This window comes from Oncorhynchus mykiss, chromosome 28 (assembly GCF_013265735.2).
Source record: "Oncorhynchus mykiss isolate Arlee chromosome 28, USDA_OmykA_1.1, whole genome shotgun sequence".
Lineage (NCBI taxonomy): Eukaryota > Metazoa > Chordata > Actinopteri > Salmoniformes > Salmonidae > Oncorhynchus > Oncorhynchus mykiss.
In genome coordinates this window covers 14,122,858-14,141,709 of record NC_048592.1, presented here as the reverse complement: position 1 = coordinate 14,141,709, position 18,852 = coordinate 14,122,858, and the positions used below count along the sequence as shown (strand labels likewise).

General features: G+C 43.5%; 3 protein-coding genes across 9 annotated transcripts in view; 2 read left to right on the top strand and 1 right to left on the bottom strand.

Annotated features, from left to right (window-relative positions):
• The window catches only part of spidr (scaffold protein involved in DNA repair), an 86,619-nt gene extending 86,033 nt beyond the window's left edge, over window positions 1–586 (top strand). For all 4 annotated transcript variants that reach the window (XM_036966699.1, XM_021589234.2, XM_036966698.1 and 1 more), the window contains one exon: window positions 101–586. In XM_036966699.1, coding sequence (XP_036822594.1) covers window positions 101–220 — 120 coding nt within the window. In that variant the 3' untranslated portion in view covers window positions 221–586. The remainder of the gene's footprint in view (window positions 1–100) is intronic.
• Window positions 587–1,024: 438 nt separating this feature from the next.
• Window positions 1,025–2,060, bottom strand: cebpd (CCAAT/enhancer binding protein delta2). Its single transcript, NM_001172499.1, is given in 1 exon segment — window positions 1,025–2,060. A coding segment is annotated over 1 exon segment (915 nt). The 3' UTR covers window positions 1,025–1,145.
• A 1,633-nt stretch (window positions 2,061–3,693) lies between these two features.
• On the top strand, window positions 3,694–18,690 carry LOC110508600 (DNA replication licensing factor mcm4-A). 4 transcript variants are annotated; one of them, XM_021589235.2, is made up of 17 exons: window positions 3,694–3,805; window positions 4,435–4,555; window positions 4,695–4,850; window positions 7,445–7,608; window positions 7,818–7,919; window positions 8,061–8,156; window positions 8,286–8,381; window positions 8,763–8,901; window positions 11,755–11,975; window positions 12,258–12,378; window positions 15,493–15,752; window positions 16,085–16,450; window positions 16,767–16,894; window positions 17,150–17,357; window positions 17,637–17,865; window positions 18,077–18,210; window positions 18,380–18,690. In XM_021589235.2, exons 2-17 carry the CDS (start codon window positions 4,474–4,476, stop codon window positions 18,470–18,472), a joined length of 2,595 nt encoding a protein of 864 aa, XP_021444910.2. In that variant the 5' UTR covers window positions 3,694–3,805; window positions 4,435–4,473; the 3' UTR covers window positions 18,473–18,690. The 4 variants fall into 4 exon arrangements, with proteins under 4 accessions (XP_021444910.2, XP_021444911.2, XP_036822595.1 ...); XM_021589236.2 differs by having other exon boundaries at window positions 3,722–3,805; window positions 4,456–4,555; XM_036966700.1 differs by lacking the exon at window positions 3,694–3,805 and adding an exon at window positions 3,828–3,981.
• Window positions 18,691–18,852: the final 162 nt, after the last annotated feature.

Here is an 18,852-nt window from a genome sequence, read left to right as displayed (position 1 = left end):
TTGGCTAAGGTGTATGTAAACTTCCGACTTAAACTGTAAGTCTTACTCTTAGACTAGCCTATGCCTATCCATAGTTAGATTGATTGTTCATGTGCTGCAGTTCCCAGGTTACGAGGTGGAAAATGTGCTGGGGAAGGAGGTGGGCCCCCTCAGCGCTTACGTCCGCGTGGTCACCAGGAAACCTGCCCTGTCGATCGGCCTGGAAGAGATCTGCCTCTGAGGCTGTCAAAGTGTGGAGTGGGATCCCGTGAAATCAATCTGTAGGACTAGGAGGTCTCCTCAGCCCAGCCAGGCCCAGTCTCTCTGTACAGCGCATGAATAGTTGGCTGGAAAAAATAGATCTGTTTGTGTGTTACTGATATGTTAGGACCCTGGAGATGACAGCCCAAGGTTAGAACTGAAGGACCAGAGAGGAGTAACATATGTCAGACTTTGTCACGTGGGTCCAAATGGTGACTGTAAAATATGCCTGTTTGCTGTATATAGCCGCACATTTCTTTCAAAGTGTTCCCTTGAATATCTCCCCCCTAATCTTTCTCTGAAGATGAATGGTGCTTATACTGTGTCAATAAACCTTGTATTATAAGTTGGTGTATTTGTTTACCTTTTTCTGTACTTTCTTCCACTAGCTGTGAAAATGTTATTCTAGAGAGGTGGCCCAACTCCAACTGAGGTAGATTCTTGGCACCAGCAAATCCATATAAAACATACTTTAACCATGCCAAGTAATTTATAATCACATATGTACTAATATGTTCATCCCAAACACACTCATAGACGATGTTGATTTGTATGACTTTTCAGCACTTTTATTAGAGATTCCATAATAGACAAATATTTAATGTTTTTTTTATATAAACTATATAAAATTCAAACATGCTCTTGCTCTTACAAAGTTTGGAATTATAAAACATGTACCATATCTGGTATAACAACAACTAAATGAAGTAGTAAAATAATTTAAAATAGAAAAAAAAAATCCCCCCAAAAGATTATGGCAACAATATGGGAGGAAGCCTACGTTTCCAGTACATTTCCAGTGCCATAAATGTAAGCTTGTTTATAATGCATCTGTTACAGATGGTAAGTCTGTGTTGAGGTATGTATTTCAAAAGTTCAGTTAATTAGAAAGTAAGATTAATTGGTCACCGCCTGGCCCCACCCGTGGTCCCCAAAAACGAGGAGCTGTGATTGGGAAGCTGCTTGAAGAAATCTCTCAGGCCAGTGAGCTCACTGGTTAGTTGATCGATAGTTTTGTGTAATCTGTCATTCTCTGAACCCAGTTCAAGCATTTTTTGCTGCATTTCCACGTTGCGTTGCTTTGCTTTGTCCCTACTTTTCCTCACTGCAACGTTATTCCTCTCACGTCTCTGGCGGTACTCTTGGCTGTACCTGTCAAAATTCTTTTTCCCTTTCTCCTTGCCGACCTTCCGAGGAGAGGAGTGGGCTGATTGGCTTGAGAGGGGCTCTGGGGTTGATGGTGGAGTTGGTTGTCCCATGGGAAGGCTCACGGAGGTCTGCGCGCAGTTTTTGATCTGGGAAGGTAACGACGAGGACATGTCATTGTCGCTCCAGTCCGATTCCTGTTTAATCGGTGCACTGAAGACCCCCTTGTTGTCAAATCCACCCTTGAGCTTCCTCTCGAACTCTTTTTGGCTTCCAACTGGGTATGCGTTGGTTGAACAGTTTGACAGCTGCTGCATATTGCTGGACGACGTAGTCGAGCTTGGCATGTAGAAGTCTGTCTTCTCTTGCTTCACAGTGTTGAATAAGTCAAGGAAAAGTTCATCGTTGCAGAGTTCCAGGTGTGGTACTGCTGTCATCGACTCTATGTAGGAGCTGAAGTCGATAGCACTCTCGTCGTCGTACATTGCAGGGGCTGTGTTCAGCTCGGCCATGGTTGTGTCCTCGCCCGTGCCATGGTCACTTCTCCCGGGTTTGCAGACCCCCTGGAGACCGCTGCTCAGCTTATTGTCGTAGAAGTTTGTAGGCTCCATCGCCCAACTCATGTTGCATTGTGGAGACACGCACTGAGAATCCAGGCTGTATATATCACACATGAACTCTGCTTTCTGCCCTCGTGGGATCGGACGTCAATAGATTTCGTTACTTAGTAGCCAAGTAGTTGGAACAAGCTTGATACAATGTATCACGCTCACTCTGTATTACTGGAGCGTCCTCTTCCCTTTCCCCAACGTTGCTTCTTTTAAGTGGTGTTTAGGTTTATTCTAAAATAGTGGCGGTATATTAAGGTCTGTAACTTCTCTGAAGTCTCTGTATTTCGCGGAGTGTATTTTGTATCTTTCCTCTGCTTACGTCAAAGTTTTACCTCCCCCTTTGACAAGCCAGTAGAGTCTAGTTTGAATCACGTGGTCTCCCTAGCTCCCATTTGAGGAGAGAAGGGTGTGCGCACATGCCACCCTCTTTCTATACTACGAGTGCATTGGGGGATTCGATTATGCTGATCCGCGGGGCACTGGTCTATGACCCGTGAGGTCAACGGGCAAAAGAGATGAGGTAGCTGCGCCCTCTCAAATCGAACAGTAATCTGCGCCGCTATGCCATGTCAACGATGCAACATGGTGCATTGTCCAGAAACACATCACTTTTCTATAAATAGATGTTTGAAAATTCAATCTAGTTTCATTGGTAAGGCAGTTAAATAAGTGTTTTTCTCAAAGTGATCACTTGCATGTGAAAACATAGAATCCTACTCATTATGTCACATGCTTAATTACTTAACTTTAGTTTTGAGGCGACTACGCCGTGGGCTTTAAACGGCGAACCTGGCTCACGCCCGGGAGGAAGCCCGGTTTCAAAACGAATGCAATCAACTTTCACCCAGGACAAAAGGCGCCCGGGCCAGATGAATCGAATTCCCTAACTGACAAGCGCACAATTTCATGCTGCGTATGTGGAGCCAGCGCTTTTATAGGCATCATCATGTAAATCAGTGGTTCCCAACCGTTGGTACCCCTAAAGTACCCCCTCATGTAGTTTTTACCAGTAGGCCTATGGTCTCATGAGTCTTCTCAAGTACCCACTGTGGGTAGGCCAAGTACCCTTGGTTGGGAACCATTGATGTAAACTGTCAAGTGCACGTCTCTGGTCATATGACATTGTGGGCAGTGGAAATGTTACATAATGAACAATATTTTATATTCACCGATTTTTGTGTACAGTACATGCCATTGTCTATAAAATAAATTAAATGTCATTAATGGCCCTGGAAAGTAGGTTATCATGGTTATTAATTTGATATAAAGGCATTGTTACTATATAGAAGAATGCAGAGTAATTACTTATGGTAAGAGCAATTCTGCATGTTTGATGTGTTCCCGGAATTTGTTTCATGCCATTCCCATAAATTCTATGAACATCTAAAGAAATGCATTCTGTATTTTTCGAGTGATCGTCGAAAAATGTTGACACGTTTCTCATGGCACATGCGCCACCTTGTGGTAAAGGTTTACACTAGCCCCTGAGTGGGAACATTTCGGGTGAAACGATGTCAGATTGATGGGGGGATTACCCAGACCTTTAGGTGAACACAATTATTACAATGCAAACTCCTGAACTAATAATGAAATACTTACAAAAATTATTAATGTATTAAAGTATTAATTTATTCAATTTAAAATGTTAACGGTACTGATTGTAAGACACTCCGGGACCCCCTTGATGTGCAAATGCTAATGGTTAGCGCACAAGTATTTAGCTTCGCTATTGGTGCAAAGTTTCCCGGGACTAAAACGTCACACCCACCATTTCGCGCCAAATTCATTGCGGTATCACTACGTAGTAGGTAAGAAAAGTAATTTTAAGATACTGTAGCTAGCTATTTCTAAGGTTTTCAAAAGCTAAATGAACTAGGTCGTTGTTTATTAAATGTTTTATGTTAGAGCAAATTCAGATGACCTAATTTATGTGTTTGGGAGTGTTCACCAGATTTTTTAAATAAAATCAGACTGGGTTTCCTCGGCAAGTAGTAGTTGGTGCCTTTCATGCAAAGATACTAACATAGTAGCTTTCTCTCTATTGTTAACTAGCACTAGCTAGCTACTGTTTTACAATGAACATGCCAGCCATCAAAGTATTTGATAAAAAATTATTAGGAATATATTATTAGAGAATGTACCTAGTTAAGGATTTACAATCAATATTTTATTTTTAGTTTACAAGCTCTTTCGGATGTTTAGTTGACTTCCCAGCTAGCCTACTGGCTAGGATGCATTGTTTCATTACACGTCGAAAAGAATGCAAGTAGCTACCAACAATTAACTCGTTAGCTAATGACATAACTAACTACTGGCTTTGTTATTAGCTAATTCAAGCTCAACTCCGCTATGTGTTACTTACTGGTTGTATTATGTTATTTTACGAGTCAAAGACGCATACATTTAACGTTATTTAACTTTTTTTTTTACCGTATAGTCAACCAGATTTCTTTTCTAGGACCTGTGATCATTCAGAATGTCTTCACCAACATCAACTCCCGGTAGACGCAAGCGCAACAGGGATGACATTCCAGCCACTCCTAAGTCGACAGCAAAAGGTTCTGAGTACCATAAACTATATTTACAGTTTGTACAGAGATATTCTGTTTTTAATTTAATATGACACCCAAGGACATATAAATCACATGAAAGGAAGCAGTCTAACCTAACCAACAATGTATTTTTCTGTCTCTGTAGCTGGCAGTGATGGCCTGGTCTCCCCTCCTTCCCAGCGGCGGAGAGGTCAGGACTCCTCCAACGGGGATCTGCCGGCCATGCCCACGTCTCCAGGCACAGACATTGCCAGCCCTGCTGTCCATGACACCTCTCTGTTCTCCAGCCCGCGCCGCTCAGGTAACTAACTGCCTCTCCAGCATTAACACACAGAATGATGCTGTTTAAGTTAGTCTTTTTTCTTTGTAGTCGCATAAATATACAGTACCAGTCAAAAGTTTGGACACATACTCATTCTAGGGTTTTTCTTTATTTTACTATTTTATACACTGTAGAATAGTAGTGAAGACATCAACACTATGAAATACACACATGGAATCATGTAGTAACCAAAAAGTTAAACAAATCAAAATAGATTTTATATTCTTAAAAGTAGCCACCCTTTGCTTTGACAGCTTTGCACACTCTTGGCATTCTCTCAACCAGCTTCATGAGGAATGATTTTCCAACAGTCTTGAAGGAGTTCCCACATATGCTGAGCACTTGTTGGGTCCTTTCCTTCACTCTGCTGTCCAACTCATCCCAAACCATCTCAATTGGGTTGAGGTCGAGTGATTGTGGAGGCCAGATCATCTGATGCAGCACTCCATCGCTCTCCTTCTTGGTCAAATAGCCCTTACACAGCCTGGAGGTTTGTTTTGGGTCATTGTCCTGCTGGAAAACCAATGACAGTCCCACTAAGCGCACACCAGATGGGGTGGCATATCTCTGCAGAATGCTGTGGTAGCCATGCTGGTTAAGTGTGTCTTGAATTCTAAATAAATCACAGACGGTGTCCCCAGCAAAACACCATCACACCACCTCCATGCTTCACGGTGGGAACCACACATGCAGAGATCATCCGTTCACCTACTCTGCATCTCACAAAGACATGGCGGTTGGGACCAAAAATCTCAAATTTGGACTCATCAGACCAAAGGACAGATTTCCACCGGTATAATGTCCTTTGCTTGTGTTTCTTGGCCCAAGCAAGTCTCTTCTTATTGGTGTCCTTTAGTAGTGGTTTCTATGCAGCAATTCGACCATGAAGGCCTGATTTCCCACAGTCTCCCCTGAACAGTTGATGATCAGATGTGTCTGTTACTTGAACTCTGAAGTATTTATTTGGGCTGCAATCTGAGGTGCAGTTAATTGCCCACTTCTGAGGCTGGTAACTCTTAATGAACTTATCCTCTGCAGCAGAGGCAACTCTGGCTCTTCTTTTCCTGTGGCGGTCCACATAAGAGCCAGTTTGATGTTTTTTGTGACTGCACTTGATAATAAAATATATTTTTTGTTGTTGTCAATTGCCACTCCAATTCACATACCACCCTAACAGATCCACAGATGATGCAATCTCTTTTTCACTCTACACTTCCCTTTCCCACCTAGACAAAAGGAAAAACCTATGTGAGAATGATATTCATTAACGACAGCTCAGCTGTCAACACCATAGTGCCTTCCAATCTCATCACTAAGCTAAAGATCCTGGGACTAAACACCTCCCTCTGCAACTGGATCCTGAACTTCCTGACGGGCTGCCCCCAGATGGTAAGGGTAGGCAATAACATGTCTGCCATGCTGATCCTCAACACTGGCCCCTCAGGGGTGTGTACTTAGTCCCCAGCTGTACTCCCTGTTCACTCATGACTGCATGGCCAGGCACGACTCCAACACCATCATTAAGTTTGCTGACGACACAACAGTGGTAGGCCTGATAACCGACAACGATGAGACAGCCTATAGGGAGGTCAGAGAACTGGCAGTGTGGTGTCAGGACAACAACTCCCTCAATGTGATCAAGACAAAGGAGCTGATCGTGGACTACAGGAAAAGGCGGGCCGAACAGGCCCCCATTAACATCAACGGGGCTGTAGTGGAGTTGGTAGAGAGTTTCAAGTTCCTTGGTGTCCACATCGCCAACAGACTATCATAGTCCAAACACCAAGACAGTCGTGAAGAGGGCACGACAAAACCTTTTCCCCCTCAGGAGATGGGGAAAGGAGCTCGGCATCTGACCATAAGGTGCTACACAGGGTAGTGCGTACGGCCCAGTACATCACTGGGGACAAGTTTCGTGCCATCCAGGACTTATATAATAGGAGGTGTCAGAGGAAAGCCCATAAAATTGTCAGCGACTCCAGTCACCCAGGTCATAGACTGTTTTCTCTGCTACCGCACAGCAAGTGTTACCTGCGCGCCAAGTCTAGGACCAAAAGGCTCCTTAACAGCTTCTACCCCCAAGCCATAAGACTGCTGAACAATTAATCAAATGGCCACCGGACTATTTACATTGACCCACATGCATAGTCACTTCACCCTTACCTACATGTACAATTACCTCAACTAACCTGTACCCCTGCCCGCACACTGACTTGGTACCGGTACCCCCTGTATATAACCTTGTTATTGTGTTACTTTTTATTTCTATTTTTACTTTCTAGTTTATTTGGTAAATATTTTCTTAACTCTTCTTGAACTGCACTCTTGGTTAAGGGCTTGTAAGTAAGCATTTCACGGTAAGATCTACACTTGTTGTATTGGGCGCATGTGACAACTAAAGTTTGATTTGATTTATATGGACAGATCCAAGATCAGCACTCCTACTCTGAGATGCTTTGTGGAGATGGGCCCAGATCATTTGTGCAGCACAACTGCAAAAAATAAACTGGAACTGTACCTAAAAGAAGTGAGATTTTGACCCTGTGATGTCACTCGGAATGTCTTCTCCTCAGTTCTCCCAAGTGAGGTGGACATGAGCTCCCCTCTGATGTACGGGACTCCGAGCTCCAGGGTGGAGGGCACCCCCCGTAGTGGTGTGGGTGGCACCCCAGCCAGACAGCGCCCTGACCTGGGCTCCATCAGGAAGGCCCCCCAGGTGGACCTTCACTCTGAGCCGGTGAGTAGAGAAACTCCTATATGGAGAATGATAATCAGGAAATGTATAACCACTAATGCTATATAGATTGATATTGTTAGCAAATCTGTAACAGCTAATGCTATTTATTTTAGAAAGTTGGCGTTAGAGATTTGCTAACGGCTTATGCTATATAGAATGACATTGTTAGGAAATCTATAACAGCTAATGCCATTTTTGTCCTCCACCAGCCAAGTGCAGATGGTGCAGTAGCCAGTGAGCAGGCACTGGGTCAGAAGCTTGTTATCTGGGGCACTGATGTCAACGTGGGAACGTGCAAGGAGAAGTTCCAGGTATGGAAATGAGGGCTTTAGGGCTTTGCTTTCATTGGTGTCGAAAAATAAATAATACAAATCTAAATGATAAGAAAAAATGTGAGTTCAATCTGTTAGATCATTTTATCTGAATGCTATTATTGTTCATTTTCCCCACAGAGATTCCTGCAGAGGTTCATTGACCCGGCTTCCAACGAGGATGAGAATGCTGGTTTGGACCTGAATGAGCCTCTCTACATGCAGAAGCTGGAGGAGGTAGGGTCCCCCTCCCCCTAGCACCATGTGACACCAATAACAGTGATCAGCCATTAACATCTTGTCTTGAGACTAGTATTGCACTTATTATTTTGCAGTGATAAGTTTCTATTTGTGTTGTCCCTCTAGATCAGTGTGGTTGGTGAGCCTGTGCTGAACGTCAACTGCAGCCATGTGCAGTCCTTTGACGCAGACCTGTACAGGCAGCTCATCTCCTACCCCCAGGTAAACACGCACACACCAGACGGTCTCACATATGAACCCTCTCGAGTCTAAGTGGTGTGTGTGTGTGTGTGTGTAAGTTCTACTAAGCTAGCATATGGAATTACCAAGGGTCATTTAGATATTTGATTTCTAGCTTTAGGACCTCTTTAATATTAATGGGAGATGATGGGCTATGAATGCTAACTTAAAATGTTTCCCGTATGACAGCGTTAAATCAAATTGTAACCGCTAGCAAAGGTGGGTTGGTGTAATATTTGTCTGCTAAGTATTTTTCTACCATTTATTACCATGGGCATAGAGATTACAATATGTTTAATTACGTGTGGCATACCAATAAGAATGGTGATTCACAATGTTGTTTTTCCTATATCTATTTCACAGGAAGTCATCCCCACGTTTGACATGGCTGTCAATGAGCTGTTCTTTGAGCGTTTCCCAGACTCCATCTTGGAGCACCAGATCCAGGTGCGGCCATACAACGCCCTGAAGACCAGGAACATGAGGAGCCTGAACCCTGAAGGTAATAGGACTGTGGCGGTAATTACATTTTGTCAGCCGGTAACTGTCATGCAAATAACTGCTGGTTTCAATGTTGTTCACCGTTAATTAACATAAACACGTTTAACCTCTTAGAGCTCCCCCCCTACTTTGTGCAATTTCCGCCTGAAGACATACCCAAATCTAACAGCCTGTAGCTCAGGCACAGAACCAAGGATATGCATATTCTTGGTACCATTTGAAAGAAAACACTCTGAAGTTTGTGTAAATGTGAATTGAATATAGGAGAATATAACACAATAGATCTGGTTTAGATAAAACAATGGAACAAACCATACGTTTTTTATTTTTATTTTTGTATCATCTTTAAAATGAACAAGATAAAACAAACATTCAGATAGGATGATGGGGACAATTCCAGTGAAAAATATAAGAGGGCAACAGTACTTGTGCAAAGTTTCAGAATGATAACTTCCAGAATGAGTGTGCTACATGGCATTTATCATGAAGTCACCCAGGTGTCCCACACAAGTAGCCCAAATGTACCCAAGTGGCCAAATTGGTGAAGGTATACATTTTGAAACAAATGACTATATACAAAATACCATTCTAACTCTCACCCCCCCAAAAAATTAGAATAATAAATGAAAGAAAAAAATAATAACATTGATTAAAAAAAATATATGAATAAATATGTGTATATACATTTACAAAATAACATGGGTAACTATTTACACACTTTCAATATTTAGAAGACCCCAGTCCTCTATCAAATCAAATCTATTTATAGAGCCCCAGCCTAAAACCCCAAACAGCAAGCATTGCAGGTGTAGAAGTACGGTGGCTAGGAAAAACTCCCTAGAAAGGCAAAAACCTAGGAAGAAACCTATAGAGGAACCAGGCTATGAGGGGTGGCCAGTCCTCTTCTGGCTGTGCCGGGTGGAGATCACAGTGGTTGTAGAGGGTGCAACAGGACAGCACCCCAAGAGTAAAAATGAACAGTTTAGGGTTCCATAGCCGCAGGCAGAACAGTTGAAACTGGAACCGCAGCAAGGCCGGGTGGACTGGGGACAGCAAGGAGTCATCATGGCAGGTAGTCCTGGAGCATGGTCCAAGGGCTCAGGTCCTCCGAGAGAAAGAGAGAGCAGACTTAAATTCACACAAGATACCGGATAAGACAAGAAAAGTACTCCAGATATAACATACTTACGCTATCCCCCACCCACTTTGCCATATAACCCCACCAACTTTACCAAAACTCTAGACAATATTCTGCTGCTGATGCCAGATGCCATAGCAGTCTCTTTCTGATGTAAAGCAGAGGGTCACTGAGCATGTGGTGCATATGATGGGAGACTTCATCTGGCAAACAACACAGCAACGCCTCCATGCTGTGCCCTTAGGCACATCCATGCCTGCACAAATATATTTGAGCAGATGAACACTTGTGGCAGGAGCAGAAGGGACAGGGCTTGGTGCAGTGGTGCTGGAGCCAGCAAGCTCCTTGATGCTCCCTCTAATGTAGACTGATTGGAGGAAGCATGCTGGCTGTGTTGAGATGTATGGGTTTGCATTCTACACCATACCATTTATCTATATCAGTGGTTCTTAACCTGGGTTCGATCGAACCCCAGGGGTTTGGTGAGTCAGTCTCAGGGGTTCGGCGGAGGTCAAGACACACATCCGACTCATATGATTCGTGATGACACACCCCGCTTGGCCATCATTGGCTGCAGGTGATCACGCTACATCGCTTGGCCTATCTGTGCTGCAGGGAATTTGGTGCGCTCAGTAGTCGACTTGTGATTTCTTTCTTAATATTTTAATCCGTTCATACTTACTATGTTGAGCAAAAAAAGAAAGTGGTCGGACGAATATGTACAATATGGATTTGCATGTATAACGGAACGTGATGGGAGTCAGCGTCCTAACTGCATGATTTGCAATGCCAAGTTGAGCAATTCTAGTCTAGCACCGGCAAAACTAAGAGAACACTTCCTTAAGCTGCATGGAGATGCAAAATACAAGATCACAACTCTCGCTGAATTCAAGGTGAAGAGAGCCAGATTTGATGAAAAGGCTACTCTGCCTGTTCTTGGATTTGTACCCATCAACAAACCGATCCTCACAGCATCGTACGAAGTTGCTTACCTGATCGCAAAGCAGGGCAAACCACACACCATTGGTGAAACACTCATACAACCAGCTGTGTTGAAGATGGTGAATATCATGCTGGGAAAAGAGGCTGAAGTTAAGTTATCCCAAATTCCTCTTTCAAATGACACCATCAATCGACAGAATAGAGGACATGAGCAAAGACATCTTGGCTCAAGTAGTTGCAGATCTGATTTCAAGCCCGGCAAAATTCAGCCTTCAACTCGATGAGACTACAGACGTTTCCAATCTAAGCCAGCTTGCTGTATTCGTGCGCTATGTGAAAGACGGTATAATGGACAACAGAAAGGAAAATGCCACACACTGCTGCTCATGCTCCCAGGTGTTAGCTATTTACAACGTTTCCATCCGTAGGATCTACGGGTCGAAATGTTGTTAAAAATAAATATCACCTGGGAGCATCTGATGGATGTCTAGCTTCCCTGAACAACACATGAACATCTATTGCACTATAAACCATATGAAGAGTGAATTATACTCAATTTAACATTGATTTTCTTTCCAAATTGAGCGTTTGAATGAGCCTGCGGCCTAGAGTGCCAGATGATTTGTACTTTTGGGGCTGACATTGATTCCATTTGTCCCGGGCAAGCTCAGTCAACCATATCTAAAATGTTTGAAACAAGCACAATTTGAAGCCATATCTGGTGCTATAGTGCTCAGTACTTAATACAAACTTCCTCTGTCCCTCTCCTTCCAGACATTGACCAAATGATCACCATCAGCGGCATGGTGATCAGGACCTCCCAGCTGATCCCAGAGATGCAGGAGGCCTTCTTCCAGTGCCAGGTTTGTGCTTTTTTTACCCGCGTGGAGGTGGACCGCGGCCGCATCGCAGAGCCTGCCGTGTGCCGCAACTGCAACACCATCCACAGTCTGGCCCTCATCCACAACCGCTCAGCCTTCTCCGACAAACAGATGGTGAGATATGGGGTGAAAGCATTTTTTAAAAGTTGGTCAAGATCTGTTATACTTTAAGACAGTCTGCTTACTTTAAATAGAAGATTATATTTGTTTGGATGCTGCTGAACAGAAAACTGAGGATAGTGGTTTAGTTCCGATACCCGTTAGTCCATAAAGGCTTGTCTTCCTGGGTTAGAACACAAATCCAATTCTAGTGTATTCCCAGACACAGCTCTGAAGAAGCAGAGCTCCTGTTTTCACTCGGATTCCTTTTTTTCCCCCTCCATCTCCCCTTTTCAGATCAAAGTGCAGGAGTCTCCTGATGACATGCCTGCTGGGCAGACCCCTCACACCACCATAGTGTACGCTCACAACGACCTGGTCGACAAAGTACAGCCAGGAGACCGCATCAACATCACTGGTGAGCTGTTTACCCCGTAGAAGGACTGGCTGTGAAGCGATAATGTATAGCTTAGCTGTTGGATATGGTATGTGGAAGAGAGCAACCCGGCTCTACGTGTTTTACTGGTTTGTGACCGACTGACGCCGTCCCCGGTTAGAATAAAGCAGCCCAAGAGTTAGCACACATGAACTTTATTTAAACACTCTGAGAAAGGTCCTGTAAAGGTACAGAGAGAAGATGAATATGCTATACAGGATATAAATACACTGCATAGATATGTGCAGAGTGCAATAGAATGAGAGAAGCTATGTATGAAGGAATGATGATGAATACAACTGGAGCAGAGGACTATCTAATAACCATATATTACATAGAGTTGAAGTCGGACGTTTACCTGCACCTTAGCCAAATACATTTAAACTCACTTTTACACAATTCCTGACATTTAATCCTAGTAAAAATTCCCTGTTTTAGGTCAGTTAGGATCACCACTTTATTTTAAGAATGTGAAATGTAGCGTATAGTATCTTTCATCACATTCCCAATGGGTCATAAGTTTACATACACTCAATTAGTATTTGTTAGCATTGCCTTTAAATTGTTTAACTTGGGTCAAACGTTTCGGGTAGCTTCCCACAATAAGTTGGGTGAATTTTGGCCCATTCCTGCTGACAGAGCTGGTGTGACTGAGTCAGGTTTGTTGGCCTCCTTGCTCGCACACGCTTTTTCAGTTCTGCCCACACATTTTTAATGGGATTGAGGTCAGGGCTTTGATGGCCACTCCAATACCTTGAATTTGTTGTCCTTATTAAGCCATTTTGCCACAACTTTGGAAGTATGCTTGGGGTCATTGTCCATTTGGAAGACCCATTTGCGACCAAGCTTTAACTTCCTGACTGATGTCTTGAGATGTTGCTTCAATATATCCACATACTTTTCCTGCCTCGTGATGCCATCTATTTTGTGAAGTGCACCAGTCCCTCCTGCAGCAAAGCACCCTCACAACATGATGCTGCCACCCCTGTGCTTCACGGTTGGGATGGTGTTCTTCGGCTTGCTAGCCTCCCCCTTTTTCCTCCAAACATAACGATGGTCATTATGGCCAAACAGTTCTATTTTTGTTTCATCAGACCAGAGGACATTTCTCCAAAAAGTAAGGTCTTTGTCCCCATGTGCAGTTGCAAACCGTAGTCTGGCTTTTTTTATGGCGGTTTTGAGGCAATGGTTTCATCCTTGCTGAGCGTCCTTTCACGTTATGTCGATATAGGACTAGTTTTACTGTGGATATAGATACTTTTGTACCTGTTTTCTTCAGCATCTTCACAAGGTCCTTTGCTGTTGTTCTGGGATTGATTTTCAGTTTTCGCACCAAAGTACGCTCATTGACATAAATGTCAAGAAAAGTTCATCTCTACTTGGAGCACATATGTGGTAAACACATCCAACAGGCATAACAATAGTGATACAAACTTATGTTTTCACGCATCCCCATATCCACCGGTTCACCCATGCTCACAGACTGGGAAAAGACTGTTTGAGTGTGGGTCAGGCTGGTTAGCCAATCAGGGCTCGGAGAGACTGCATGGCTAGAGCGTGCCCAGGGGTGGGATACATGTCTATTGTCTAGTTGGCTGAAGCCACGAGCTGGAGATGTTCAATCTCTCATGCGAGGGAGAGAAAGGGTGAGGATGAGTGAGAGCCAGACAGCGCGGCTCCAGAAAGCAAATAAACAAATGCGCACACAATGATGTGGCGCCCACGGCAACAGGATTCTGTAACAGGCTATAAAGTGCTTTCCAAAAAGTGTGCTCTAGTTAAAAGGGCAATCTGAAGTTGACGCATCCATTTTTGGACTTATAAATAAATGATATTCAGTGATTTCTTGTAGAATATAACTTGTAAGTGCCTCATGCGCTTAGTGCAACTACCGTATCCCATGTTAGTAACAAACACTGTTTCGACTTAAAATATGCTTAACTATAATTGTGATATTTTAGTGGTCAGTCCTTGCAATCAATAGCGCTTTGTTTGTTTCATCTGCTGTTTGTCCCCCCCACTTAAAAAAAACAGCCTATAACCGTGGGCTTAGTTTTTCTGGTCAGGTCATGTGGTAAGGAAAAACAATTAGCCGTAGTCATGCATACTGCTGCTGTGCCTTACTAGAGTTTGAATAAGAAGACATGGTTCTATAGACTAATTTCTCTGCTGCGTCATGAAAAGTTGAGTGTGCAGTTCGTCATCTGTGTACCTAGCAGTGGATACGATCGCGTGCAAGTAAAAAAAAATAAAACATACTCAGATGGTTACCGTCAACAACGCAGATGTCAGAGGATTGATAACCTAGCAAGCCAACAAGGCAAGGGGAAATATCACAAATAAAGCTAGATAAAGCCATAAGAATAATATACTTGTTGAACATTAGAAACAAGTTGGAACGACCAAACATTTTTTTTAAGAAACAGAACCGAGAATAAAAGTGACCTTTTACTGTTCTGGAGCAGTAAAGAGAACAGGTGAAATAAAATGAGTCATGATCCAGGGCTAGCTCTGGTCCAACATTACGATAACTCTCTGAAGTTACGTTCCTTCATAGAAGTCACTCCTCCGTAGGTATAATTATGTGGGCCTAATTCAAATAATGTATGTCATATCAACAAGTTACCCAGCGCTTCATGCCCAGTGCTCTCCTCACCCACAGCATTTCATTCACATGTCGCCCCCTACATTTGTCTGTAGCTTGCCTGCTCCATAGCAAGCTCCCGTCCCGTATCCATTGGTGAAGTCATTTCATGTCGAGTTGAATGTAAAAAGGAACAGAAATGAACAATATAAACGTTACATTTTTTTGGTTCAAATCGGCCCAGAACTTTATTTTGCTGGTTGGAACAGTGTAACGAAACCCAAAAAATAATGGTTCTGTTCAGAACTAAACGATTGGGGAATAATTTTGGTTCCATCCCTGCATAGCAATAGCCGTCAGTCTTGTGTGTTTTCATGGTCATCGCTGTTAAATTTCTCAAGGTCCCGAGACTCCCGACATCCGTGTTAGCTGTCCTGCTACAGAGCTTTTTGATGTTGGGATGCAAGAAAATGGTCCTATTGTCGTGACGAAACTCCTCAACTGCCCCACAGGTATCTACAGAGCGGTTCCTATGCGTGAGAACCCTCGCCAGAGCAACGTGAAGTCTGTGTACAAGACCCACATCGATGTCATCCACTTCCGCAAGACTGATGAGAAGCGCCTTCACGGGCTGGATGAGGATTCCGACCAGAAGCTTTTCACTGAAGAGCGCGTCCAGATACTGAAGGAGCTGGCCTCCAAACCAGATGTATACGATCGTCTCTCCTCCGCCCTGGCCCCCAGCATCTATGAACACGAGGACATCAAAAAGGTCAGTGAAAGCAAAGTTGTAGCACAAAGATCATTTTCTATATTGCCTGCTATGTAATTAAGATGCTTGTGCTACAACGCTTTTGGGAAACTCACCACGGGATCGTTGTCTCGTCAAATGAACGTGGGGTCCTCTGTTGCCAGGGATGTGGAACTGCTGTCTTTCAGATTACAGTGGATTTTGCTTTCCTTCAACATCCATGAACAGTACTATAAAGTTTCATTCTTTTCCCAGGGTATTTTGCTGCAGCAGTTGTTTGATTTTTGACTGAGTTTAGATTAGACTTTTATTCAAAATGCACAGTACTATAAACTTTCTCTTCTTTTCCCAAGGGTATTCTTCTCCAGCTGTTTGGGGGCACCCGTAAAGACTTCAGCCAGACAGGCCGCGGTAACTTCCGTGCCGAGGTAAACATCCTGCTCTGTGGAGACCCCGGCACCTCCAAGTCCCAGCTGCTGCAGTACGTGTTCAACCTGGTGCCCCGCGGTCAGTACACGTCTGGGAAGGGCTCCAGCGCCGTGGGCCTCACAGCCTACGTGATGAAGGACCCAGAGACCAAGCAGCTAGTGCTGCAGACGGGGGCCCTGGTGCTCAGTGATAACGGGATATGTTGTATTGATGAGTTTGACAAGATGAGCGACAGCACGCGCTCTGTGCTGCATGAGGTCATGGAGCAGCAGACTCTCTCCATCGCCAAGGTTGGTTTAAAAAAAAAAGAAGAACAATAAGATCAGGGGATGGACTTTCCTTGTTAAAGGTTAAATAAAAAAGTGTACTGATGTTTAAGTTTCAGCACTAGGTTCAAGACTATTCACAGAAACGATGCACTTCACAGAAACTTATAGGCTCTTCTTGAATTTTAATGTTAAATGTGGTGTTGCTAACATCGAATGATTAAATAGTTTCACTACTGGAGAAGCATTATAATTTTGTTTTCTGTTTTGTAAATAGTCTGTTAGTAACAGTGAACTACAGGGTAGTTTCTTACAAAGCTCTCTCTTTATTTTTGTGCAGGCGGGAATCATTTGCCAGCTCAATGCACGCACTTCCGTCCTGGCAGCAGCCAATCCCGTGGAGTCTCAGTGGAACCCCAAGAAGACGACCATTGAGAACATCCAGCTCCCTCACACACTGCTCTCAAGGTAAATATTACCTGATAGATCAACCACCCTGGACACTCTTATTGATAAATGATATTGATTGTCAATAATATACTTAGGGTCACTGAACCCCAAACAATGACTTCTCCACTGTAGCTAAATGCACCATGTTGCCAAAAAATATATAAAATAAAAAATTAACTCACAACATGCATATGACCTACTATTAAAAAATGTAGTATGTGAGGCATTAAACATAATATATAAAAAAAATAAAATGCTATTTTCCCCCTACAGATTTGATCTGATCTTCCTGATGCTGGATCCTCAAGACGAGGCATACGACCGTCGCCTGGCTCACCACCTGGTGGCGCTCTACTACCAGAGCGAGGAGCAGATCGAGGAAGAGTTCCTGGACATGGCTGTGCTGAAGGACTACATTGCATACGCTCGCACTTACATCAACCCCAGACTGAACGAAGAAGCCAGCCAGGCACTCATTGAGGTACGATATAGGCATATAATAATAACAAATACTCTTAAGTTGAAAGGGGTTGTGATGTAGATGTAACTTCAGGGCCTGAGCACCAAATACTGGTAAAAAAAAGTATTAAGTGGCTGGCTAGGTTTGTTTCAGGCCCTGAATGTAACAAGTTCTGTGCTGGTTCCAGGCTTAGGCTATATTAAGCCAGATGAAGCCCTGGTCGATATCCTGCAGTAGCATTCAACATTGTAAAGGTTTTATAAATAAATTGTATTGATTGTATGGGTATCTTTCTTCCAGGCCTACGTGGACATGAGGAAGATTGGCAGCGGGCGGGGGATGGTGTCTGCCTACCCCAGGCAGCTGGAGTCTCTGATCCGCCTGGCTGAGGCCCATGCCAAGGTGCGCTTCTCTGACAAGGTGGAGACCATCGACGTGGAGGAGGCCAAGAGACTGCATCGCGAAGCCCTCAAGCAGTCCGCTACAGACCCCAGGACTGGCTTTGTCGACATCTCCATCCTCACAACCGGTATGGAGGATTTAGTCTATTTGTAATTATTTACTATGACAGCTCTTCAAATTCCTTTCGGATGTCTGCCATGTTAAATGTTTCAAATATGTTTTTGGATTGGTTGGATGTGCGAACCCAACCATGTTATGAATTTGTATGTGTCAGTGTCTTTGATAATGTGCAATATGGTGCAAATATTATCTTGTCTTTTTGTTTTTACTCAACCCAGGAATGAGTGCCACGGCCCGTAAGCGTAAGGAGGAAGTGGCCCGGGCCTTGAAGAAAATGATCCAGTCCAAGGGAAAGACCCCTGCCATGAAGTACCAGCAGCTGTTTGATGACCTCCGAGGACAGTCTGAAGCTGTAAGTAGTACCTCCCAGCTCTGCTTTTCCTGTTGAGAACTATCAAAACAGTCCTCACAATTACCCTAAAATAAGATTTAAATGTGTATTTTTCTGTACATTTGAATTGGATGGTAAGCATATCCATCTTCTGAATAGTGTTTCTGTCTCCTAATGTGTTAACTTTCAGGCAATAACAAAGGACATGTTTGAAGAGGCTCTGCGCGCCCTGGCAGATGAAGACTATCTGACTGTCACTGGAAAGACTGTTCGCCTGCTGTAAAGAAACTCACTCCTTCCCTTACCTTGTACAGTCATTGCATTTGCACTTATTTCCCAGAACCAGCAGCTTTCTCTACAGAATACTGATCTGTGAAGAATGTTTGACCACATTAATGTTAATGACTCAGTCAGGACTAGCATTGTATGCTTCATGATTACTGATAGTGCTTGGTTGCTTTGATGTTTTGGTGAGCAATAAAGAAATGCTTTTATATGTCATTTGGGATGTTTCAGGTTTGGAAGAATGCTGATGCCAGGGCTACAATGCAACACTATGACAAGGTGTGCCATGATTACAGGCAGTGTGCACTTAGGAATACTGTGTTACCCAGCACATGGCAAAAGCATAGTAGACAGGAAAAACTCCCTAGAAAGGTATAA

Bases quoted from the DNA above. Each gene is read 5' to 3' on its own strand.
- LOC110508600 (XM_021589235.2), top strand. From the start codon at position 4,474: ATGTCTTCACCAACATCAACTCCCGGTAGACGCAAGCGCAACAGGGAT. The intron at 7,609-7,817 runs GTGAGTAGAGAA...GTCCTCCACCAG, and splicing joins TGGACCTTCACTCTGAGCCG to CCAAGTGCAGATGGTGCAGT. The intron at 12,379-15,492 runs GTGAGCTGTTTA...ACTGCCCCACAG, and splicing joins AGACCGCATCAACATCACTG to GTATCTACAGAGCGGTTCCT.